The sequence below is a fragment of the Austrofundulus limnaeus genome, unplaced genomic scaffold (genome assembly GCF_001266775.1).
Source record: "Austrofundulus limnaeus strain Quisiro unplaced genomic scaffold, Austrofundulus_limnaeus-1.0 Scaffold127, whole genome shotgun sequence".
Classification (NCBI taxonomy): Eukaryota; Metazoa; Chordata; class Actinopteri; order Cyprinodontiformes; family Rivulidae; genus Austrofundulus; species Austrofundulus limnaeus.
The window spans coordinates 820,038-829,968 of NW_013952529.1; the positions used below are offsets into that span (position 1 = coordinate 820,038).

At 44.0% G+C, this 9,931-nt stretch overlaps 1 protein-coding gene across 1 annotated transcript in view; it reads left to right on the forward strand.

Annotated features, from left to right (window-relative positions):
* The first annotated feature begins 1,387 nt into the window (after nucleotides 1-1,387).
* The window catches only part of mcm2 (minichromosome maintenance complex component 2), a 10,800-nt gene continuing 2,256 nt past the window's right edge, over nucleotides 1,388-9,931 (forward strand). Inside the window, exons 1-18 of the mRNA XM_014015340.1 lie at nucleotides 1,388-1,475; nucleotides 2,204-2,403; nucleotides 4,003-4,175; nucleotides 4,251-4,381; nucleotides 4,453-4,591; nucleotides 4,686-4,783; nucleotides 6,379-6,708; nucleotides 6,790-6,924; nucleotides 7,006-7,197; nucleotides 7,272-7,365; nucleotides 7,448-7,526; nucleotides 7,614-7,785; nucleotides 8,540-8,666; nucleotides 8,737-8,849; nucleotides 8,918-9,082; nucleotides 9,179-9,253; nucleotides 9,339-9,521; nucleotides 9,623-9,778. Coding sequence (XP_013870794.1) covers nucleotides 1,470-1,475; nucleotides 2,204-2,403; nucleotides 4,003-4,175; nucleotides 4,251-4,381; nucleotides 4,453-4,591; nucleotides 4,686-4,783; nucleotides 6,379-6,708; nucleotides 6,790-6,924; nucleotides 7,006-7,197; nucleotides 7,272-7,365; nucleotides 7,448-7,526; nucleotides 7,614-7,785; nucleotides 8,540-8,666; nucleotides 8,737-8,849; nucleotides 8,918-9,082; nucleotides 9,179-9,253; nucleotides 9,339-9,521; nucleotides 9,623-9,778 — 2,568 coding nt within the window. The 5' untranslated portion in view covers nucleotides 1,388-1,469. The remainder of the gene's footprint in view (nucleotides 1,476-2,203; nucleotides 2,404-4,002; nucleotides 4,176-4,250; nucleotides 4,382-4,452; nucleotides 4,592-4,685; nucleotides 4,784-6,378; nucleotides 6,709-6,789; nucleotides 6,925-7,005; nucleotides 7,198-7,271; nucleotides 7,366-7,447; nucleotides 7,527-7,613; nucleotides 7,786-8,539; nucleotides 8,667-8,736; nucleotides 8,850-8,917; nucleotides 9,083-9,178; nucleotides 9,254-9,338; nucleotides 9,522-9,622; nucleotides 9,779-9,931) is intronic.

Here is a 9,931-nt window from a genome sequence, read left to right on the forward strand (position 1 = left end):
TCTTTCTTTCTTCCTTCCTTCCTTCCTTCCTTCCCTCCCTCTCTCCCTCTCTCTTTCTTTCTTTCTTCTTTCCTTTCTTCTGTCCTTTCTTTCTTTCTTTCTTTCTTTCTTTCTTTCTTTCTTTCTTTCTTTCTTTCTTTCTTTCTTTCTTTCCTTCTTTCTTTCTTTCTTTCTTTCAACATGAAGTAGTTTTCATGATTTTGTGATGTGTTTATTTACAGGAACAACAGAGGTTCTGGTCTTCCTGACCGGGCTGTTGGATCAGAACCACACAGGTCTGCAGGTTCACTGGACTGTTTGTGTTTTGAACAAAGGCTGCAGGGTTCCTGCTCGTTCTGGTTCAGCCAATCAGAACCTCAGAATCTCCTCCTCCTCCTCCTCCTCCTCCTCCTCCTCCTTCTGCAGAGTTTCTGATCTGCACGGCCTATTTTCAGTCGACGGTTCTGGTTCTGAAAGTTATCTGTTTGATATGAAAAACAAAAAACACAATAAAACGTGAGATCTGTCAGCTCTCAGAGGACATGTTAGGGATGACTCTCAGCTGCTACCACAACAAACTTCAGCTCATTATTTATAAAGTTCACTCGGGCTCAGTTAGTTTTGTTTTGCACCTTGAATCAACTCAACTCCTAAAGATAATCGATGTAAACACAAAGTTTTCCTTCAGAGTTTCATTCAAATCCATCCCGTGGTTCATGAGATATTTTGCTAACAGACACAGCTGACTCCAATGTTTCTTGGGATATGCTGTTACAGCCTGAAGCTCATTTGAATTGTTCATAAAATACGTTAAATAAAGCAGCAGTATCCTTCAGATGTCAAATTTACCGTTTTAAATATTTACAATTAAACAGCTGGAATGAAACATAAATACGTTGTTTTTATTTTTAACATGAACAAATAGTAAGTTTTGCTTTGTTGCACAGTTCACATCTTTGGCCTAATTTTAAGGAAATACTGCGTTAAAACTTAATTATTTGTTAAATCTTTCTCGGTTTTATTATTTATTTATACTTTATAATATTTAATTTTGTGGAATCATTGATAATTGGTCTTATATTGTGAAAAGTTGTCAAAATGTAAAACCAGAAGCACATTACCTTACTTAACGTTTCTTTCTAAATTCTTACTAAACTTGAACGCAGCACGGGGTGGGGGGAGGGGGGGCGACGTCAGTCACTACGCATGCGCAAAGCGTCAGACCGAAAGGTTGGTTTGTTTTATTTTACGGTTTGGACCGTTTTCTCTCGGCTCCAGTGAGCGGCTCACTCCGTGGAAACAAACAAACAAACCTTTTAACCAAAGACTCCGCCCCTTCAACGCAGACCAACCAATGGGAAAACCCGACGTCCACGTTCTGCTCTCATATTCATGACGTTTCGCGGGCTTTGAGCGTCACATGTTCGTTTCGCGCGAAACGCGGCTCCCGGCAGGAAGGAGAAGCATCTTTAACCAGCAGCAGCGCAGCAATGGCGGTGAGTCAAAACCCGTAAAAACGTAATAAAGTCAAGCTTGATCGGGTTTTATTTGTCAACTAAAACATGAATAAGTTAAATAAAAACAAGTTTATCAGAATAATTTCAGTTTTACTCGGTTTAGGCTCGTGTTTTGTTGACGCAACGACACAAAGAGGTCGGTTTAAAGTTTTAGTTTGGACTCAAAGCTGCATTTTAACTTAATTTAAGCCATAAATCCTGACTGGGTTTGTTTGAAAAGTTTATCTTATTTAATGTTTAATGTAAGAAGCAGATGTTGTGATGTTTAGGAGTTAAAACCTGCAGCCATGTGGTTTCTCTCAGCTTCATTATTTGATGAAACTCATTAAAATTAAGAATTTATTTGGATTTAATGGTAAATAAAACCAGTTAAAGTACATTTTAACAAAAAACATCATTGTGAAGACTAAAATTACCACTTAAAACACAATAAAAAGGCTAAAATTGTTCTTTGATCTATTTTATGACCTTTTTTTATTATTCTCTGTTCAATAATTGAGTTTATTTTTAATTCAATACATAAATCAGATTATTCTAATAAAAAATGACCTTTTCATCCCAATGTTTGTCATAACAACAGCTATTAGTGACACTTATTTGGAAATGCAGGTCTGCACTCAGTGTAAACACAGCCTTCGGCTGAATCAGCCGAAAGCCTCTGAGCTGTTTTAGCTACTTTCAGTCACTTTGACGCGTGTCATCAACAGGATTCCTCCGAGTCGTTCCACATGGCCACCAGCCCCAGCCGAGCCTCCAGGAGAGGAGACCCGACCTCCAGCCCCGGGAGAGACCTGCCCCCCTTCGAGGACGAGTCCGAGGGGCTGCTGGGGGAGGGTCGCCTGCCTGGAGAGGAGGAGGAGGAGGACGAAGGAGATGGAGAGGAACTGATCGGAGACGGGATGGAGAGGTGAGGACCGGTCTCCTGCAGGGTTTTTGTGATTGGGAGGATGATAAGAAACAAGGTTATAATAGTTTAGGGTTTTTCATTATAGTTTAGTTTTATTTCATTGTGACTTTTTCTTTTAATTCAGTTTTAATTAGTTTTTTTTCAATGGATTTGCTGTTTTATTAGTTATTATTGCATTTTTAATGGTTAGTTTTAGTTTAGTTTAGTTTTTATTGGTTATTAGTTTTTTATAGTTTGAAAAAACTTTTATCAATGTATCAAGCTTGTGATGTTCCTGTGAGTTAACTAACCAACAGTTATTTGGTCACTAGTTAATCAGTCCATTATAGCGACATCTTCCTAAAATAATTGTGTAACTCAATTTTACCAACTAAAAACTTGGTGATTATTTTAGGACGATGACAATAGTTGTCTCCAACCTGTTGTTTGTTTTTCCTGGAGCTACTGACAGAAGCTAGCGTGTCAGACAGTCATAGTTAGCATCTTGTGTGAGTTTGATTCATGCAGTTTTCCACCTGTTTTATCACCTGTTTCCACTACAACACACTTGATTTCATTTTTCTTGCATCACGTTCAAAGAAATAACAAAGAGGACGTTGCTGCTTTCTCCCAACTTTAGCTGTTGTCATTTAGCAGGTGATGCTGAGCAGCAAATTGTAAACAACTGTTACAGACCACAGCTGATGTGAAACTACTTGATTTGAAAAAAGAAATAAACTGACAAACACTAAAACTAAGGATATTCTATCTATAGTTTCAGTTAGTTTTAGTTAGTTTTGTAAAAAGATTATAAAGTTTTAGTTATCGTTTTTTCATTTTATTAGTCAAATCAAGTTTTTAATTGATTTTATTAATAAATTTAAGGTAATTGATACAGTTTTTTATTTATTTTACCGTATTTATTCAACTATAATGAGTAAAAATTTATCCATAAAATCGTCCATAAAGTTTGGGAGTAGTATTATACTCAGATAAATATTTTTACTTATGTAATATTTTAACTGAAATATTGGCAAAATTATTGAGTCCGGAAATGAGACCGCGTTGTAAAAAGAAGCTGAAACGAGCTCACCTCTGACACTCCTCTGTGCTTCAGAGTGAGATAATAACAGATCCAGGCAGGAGACATGATGTGATAAAAAGGGGGAAAAGCAGTCCTGCAGCTCAGTAATGATAACAAACTAATGACATTAGTGTGTGACCGAGCCGCTCCTGGAACAACAACAAACACATGTTCGTCTGTAATGGCTGCCGTCTACCGGTGTTCTGAAAAAGTTTGTATCCCTGAAAAAACATTTCCCCACCAGAGGGGGCGCTTGTGAGTAGGAAGTAATCTGCTTTTCCCCCACAAGATGGTCCAAATCTCATGTGAAGTCTGACTTTTGTGTTGGCGCCTCCTGGTGGACTATGTGTAAAATGCCAGAATTCATATGATGCTGCTACAGCTGATATATATTTGTATACATGAGATCGTATTATACATGAGGTCGTATTATATACAAATAAATACGGTAGTTAACTAAAATGTTTTTTCAATTTCAGTTTTTGTTATTTAGTTAGTTTTAGTTAACTCTAATAACCTTGTCTCTTCTCGTTCAGGGACTACCGTCCGATCCCGGCGCTGGATCGGTACGAGATGGAGGGTTTGGACCTGGACGAGGAGGAGCTGTCGGAGCTGTCGCCCGGAGCAAGAGCTGCTGCTGAGGAGGCGATGAGGAGGAGGGACAGGGAGCAGGGACTGAGTGGACGTCTGAGGAGAGGACTGCTCTACGGTGAGGACGTCCTCCAGAACACCCTGGAGTAAAACCGACCAATCAGGACTCAGCTTTTACGTTTCCTGTTTCCAGACAGCGAAGACGAGGACGACGAGCGTCCCGCCGCCCGGCGAAGACGCCTGGCAGAGCGCGCCGCCGAGGGCGTCACGGACGGCGAGGAGGACGAGATGATCGAGAGCATCGAGAACCTGGAGGACTTGAAGGTCGGTGGTCCCGAAAGCTTAGCCCGGTCCAGGTTCGGGTCCGGGTTTCTCACGGTTGTCCTGACCCACAGGGCCACACCGTGAGGGAGTGGGTGTCCATGGTGGCGCCGCGCCTCGAGATCTACAACCGCTTCAAGAACTTCCTGCGGACTCACGTGGATGAAAACGGCCACAATGTGTTCAAGGAGAAGATCAGCGACATGTGCAAAGGTGGGGGCCGGCTCGGGGGGGGGTGGGGTGAAGGTCTGAGTGATGAAGGTCTGAGTGATGAAGAGCTAAATCCTGTTTGCTCCTGATTATTCAGAGAACAAGGAGAGTCTGGTGGTGAACTACGAAGACCTCGCCGCCAGGGAGCACGTGTTGGCTTACTTCCTGCCTGAAGCTCCGGCTGAGATGCTGAAGGTGAGTGGTTTTTTTTTTTGTTTGTTTGTTTTTTTCTCCTTAACCTGGGGGTCTAAAAATTCCATAAAACACCTTAAAAACACACAAATAAAATAAATTCACAATCCTATTTTTTTAAGCTTTTAATCAGAATTTTTAACTTTTTGTAACTAATATTTATTAGGGCTGCAACAATACATGTAACCGTATCGAACAGTACTTTAGGTTCAGTACACACTTGTATGGAACAATACAGATTTTTAAAATTAACTTTATCAACTTATCTTCTGAAGATGCTCTGTGTTGAAGGATCAGTGGATCTGTGTTCGACTACTCCACCTAGGCTGCACTGTTGAGCTCAGATCCACTGAGAAACTTGCTGTTTCAGTAACATTTAATTTAAAAACTGTACTTTTGATGTTAAACAAATGTTTATAATTAATTTAAATAAATTACAAGTTTAAAAGGGCGTGGACATTTCTCTTTTTTGTATCGAAAAAATATCGAACCGTGAGACTAAAGTATCGAACTGAATCATGAATTTTCTGTATTGTTGCACCCCTAGTGTTTAGTTATTGAAGTAAAAAATACACTAAAATTAAGATTTTTTTTTCTCCCTAAATTTTTATTTTTAACATGTCAGAACAATGTTTTGGACTAAAATATAGATTCCCAAAAATATTTGAAACAGTTTAATCTAAAATGAATATTTGAGACATAATAAAATCCAGCATGTCCCATTTACTTCAGTGAAACTATTCAGAATATTTTGGGGTTAAAATACTTCATAATACTTTTACTGAGATTTACTTAACTTTCCTGTTTCTTTGCTTTTTTACTCACAGCTTGATTAAAATACTAAAATAATAATTAATATTCAGCAATATTAATCCCAGCTGGGGGAAATGCAGCAAGTTCCCACCAACAAACAGCCAAAACAAAACATTACATCCACACAGCTTATAAAACCACCAGCAGCAAAAAATTAAAGTTTTTGCACTTTTGATGCATAATTTATCCCCATTTTCTGACCAAAAGTAATCCAAGATGGCGGCCGGGACAGCAGCATAATTCTAGCCACAAAAATCACTCTTTCTTGTCTTGAAGCGCTCAAAACACTTCATAACATATTTATTTTTTAACAGCCTGTTTAGTCAGCGTACTGTCCAAAAACTTCTTTAAAATCTTTCTAATCTAAAAACGTTTTCCATGTCCGTTATTCTCACCACTAGGGGGCGAAAGTGGATAACACATCACATATCTTCTAACGTTTAATTTCTCTGCCCACACAAGGTTCCCACTCCCCAAAACTAAATACCAAATGAAAGTTTAGGGTGGGGTCAGAATGCTCAGAACTGATTGGCTGATTCTACAGTCAATCTAACGCATGTACCGTGGGCGGGACAGGAGTAGTTCACACATGTTGGGCTCCAGAGAGCCAGTAGATTAACTTGGTTGGTCAAAGGAGGCGTCAATCAAAAGAAGACGACCTATCCAATCATTTGAAAGTCCCTGGCAGCGTGGGTCAGGCTATAAAAAGGTAGAACGGAACAGAAAACTTGAAATATCTGCTCGTTTTAATCAAATCAACTGTTTCACTTCCTGTCTCTCGTCAGATTTTTGACGAAGCAGCCAAAGAAGTCGTTCTGGCGATGTACCCGAAATACGACCGCATCGCTCACGAGATCCACGTCCGGATCTGCAACCTGCCTCTGGTGGAGGAGATCCGGTCCCTCCGGCAGCTCCACCTGAACCAGCTGATCCGGACCAGCGGCGTGGTCAGCAGCTGCACGGGGGTCCTCCCTCAGCTCAGCATGGTCAAGTACAACTGCAACAAGTGCAGCTTCGTTCTGGGGCCCTACTTCCAGTCCCAGAACCAGGAGGTGAAGCCGGGCTCCTGCTCCGAGTGTCAGTCCCAGGGACCCTTTGAGATCAACATGGAGGAGGTGAGACCGCGTGGACCGTGAGGGTCCTCGGGAAAGCTTTTTAAGTTTGTGGCTCGTCGGCTGATCGTCCCCCTCCGACAGACCGTCTACCAGAACTACCAGAGGATCACCATCCAGGAGAGTCCGGGGAAGGTGGCGGCCGGTCGTCTGCCTCGCTCCAAAGACGCCATCCTGTTGGCCGACCTGGTGGACAGCTGCAAACCCGGAGACGAGATCGTGAGTTTGGGTCCAAAACTGTGATTTAAAATCTGAAAAATGCTCGTCGGGACGGAGAAATGATTTGTTTCCCCTCTTCAGGAGCTGACGGGAATCTACCACAACAACTACGACGGCTCCCTCAACATGGCCAACGGCTTCCCGGTCTTCGCCACGGTCATCCTGGCCAATCACATCACGCGTCGGGACGAGGGCGTGGCCGCGGCCGAGCTCACGGACGAGGACATCAAGGCCATCGTGGCTCTGTCGAAGGACGAGCGCATCGGCGAGCGGGTGAGGATTAAACACACGAACGTGGCCTCCGTGTGGGCGGGGCTCGGAGTAACGATGTGCTGTGGTGAATGCAGATCTTCGCCAGCATGGCGCCGTCCATCTACGCCCACGAGGACATCAAGAGAGCGCTGGCCCTGTCGCTGTTCGGAGGAGAGCCCAAGAACCCAGGTACCGCCTCTCCTCACTGCTCTCGGTCCACGCCGTCTCGCTCTGTCCATCTCTAAAACCCTGGCGCTCTTCTCTCCTGCAGGCGGGAAACACAAGGTGCGCGGAGACATCAACGTCCTGCTGTGTGGAGACCCGGGAACCGCCAAGTCCCAGTTCCTCAAGTACGCCTGAAAACTTCGTTATAATGTTCAGTGCAGCCTGATTTAGAGTCAGGAACAGGAAGTGAGGGTTGGCGTTCTCCTCTGTAGGTACGTGGAGAAGGTGGCGACCCGCGCTGTCTTCACCACGGGTCAGGGGGCGTCCGCTGTGGGTCTGACGGCGTACGTCCAGAGGCACCCGGTGAGCCGCGAGTGGACGCTGGAGGCGGGGGCGCTGGTGCTGGCCGACCGCGGCGTCTGTTTGATCGATGAGTTCGATAAGGTGACCTGAGACCCCCCCGGCAGGACTTCAGATACATACACACATATACCCCATATTCACCACCATAAACTTAATGATTTAACATCTCATTAATTATATGACGAAACAGCCTACCATAATATATGATACAACAACATGCTACACCTCATTAACGGCATGCCATATTTTAAAATATGACACAATGGCCTACCATACCTTGTTAATTAGATGATACAATGATATGCTATGTATTAAAATATGACACAATGGCTTGCCATACCTTGTTAATTAGACGATACAATAGTTGCCATATTTTAAAATATGACACAATGGCCTACCATACATTGTTAATTAGATGATACAATGGCATGCCATACTTTAAAATATGACACAGTGGCCTACCATACCTTGTTAATTAGATGATAAAACAGCATGCCATACTTTAACTTTAAAACATGACACAATGGCCTACCATACCTTGTTAATTAGATGATACAATGGCATGGCGTACTTTAAAACATGACACAGTGGCCTACCATACATGTTAATTAGATGATAAAATAGCATGCCACACTTTAAAACATGACACAATGGCCTACCATACCTTGTTAATTAGATGATACAATGGCATGCCATACATTGTTAATTAGATTATACATTGGCATGCCATGACATGACATGCCATTGTTTTAACTAGATGATACAACAGCCTGCTATACTTAGTTAATTATAAGTATTAAAAAATTGACACCCACCCCCCGTTGTTGCCCTCCAGATGAACGACGCCGACAGGACCAGCATCCATGAGGCCATGGAGCAGCAGAGCATCTCCATCTCCAAAGCTGGCATCGTCACGTCTCTGCAGGCCAGGTGTACGGTCATGGCTGCGGCCAACCCCATCGGTACGATGCTCCGCCTCCTAATTATTCTGAAGTTTTTCTGTTTTCTAATGTTCCTCTCCCGCGGTTGCAGGCGGCCGCTACGACCCGTCGCTCACCTTCGCTGAGAACGTGGACCTGACGGAGCCGATCGTGTCACGTTTCGACGTGCTGTGCGTGGTCCGAGACACCGTCGACCCCGTGCAGGTACTTGAACGCACCGCGCAGAAACATAATCAAATCCAATTTATTTAATTTAATTCTTAACGTTAAAGGACGAGATGTTGGCCCGCTTCGTTGTCGGCTCCCACATCAAACATCACCCTAGCACCAAGGAAGGGGGCGTGGCCTTGGAGGAGATGGTTCTGCCCAACTCGTCCGACGTGCCGCCCATCCCTCAGGAGCTGCTGAGGAAGTACATCCTGTACGCCAAAGATCGGGTAAGACGTCACAAACGTTTTTTTAAAAGCTTTGACTTGAAACGATGTTTGATTCTGGAGGAAATGAAAACATTTCCTGGTGACTCGTTTCTGCAGATTCACCCCAAACTGAACCAGATGGACCAGGACAAAGTGGCTCGGATCTACAGCGACCTGCGCAAGGAGTCCATGGTGAGTCTGACGTCCAAACGAGCTCAGAACTGTCCCACTGCACCTGAAGGGGGCGTGGCTGATGTGGGTCTGGTCCCTCCCTCAGGCCACCGGCAGCATCCCCATCACGGTCCGGCACATCGAGTCCATGATCCGGATGGCCGAGGCCCACGCCAAGATGCACCTGAGGGACTACGTCCTGGAGGACGACGTGAACATGGCCATCAGAGTGATGCTGGAGAGCTTCATCGACACGCAGAAGTTCAGCGTGATGAGGAGCATGAGGAAGGTCAGGGGTTCCTCCTGTCAGGAGCGCCGTGGAGCTCTGGCTCCTCCCACATGAAGCTCTGACTCCGCCCACATGAAGCTGACCCTTCTGTTTGTTTTTAGACGTTCGCCCGTTACCTGGCGTTCCGCAGAGACAACAACGAGCTGCTGCTCTTCATCCTCAAGCAGCTGGTGGCCGAGCAGGTGGCCTATCAGAGGAGCCGCTACGGAACCCAGAACGACACCGTGGAGATCGCCGAGAAGGACCTGCAAGACAAGGTACCTTCAGGACCTGGACCAGAACTGTCAGTTCTCACAGGTTCTAGCAGGAGCTTTTTATCACAGCCTGAAAGTAGATTTTCTGTGGAGCTAAAAGTGTGGCCGTGAAGTTTGTTTTTTTAACTAAAAAAAGAAACTATATATATATATATA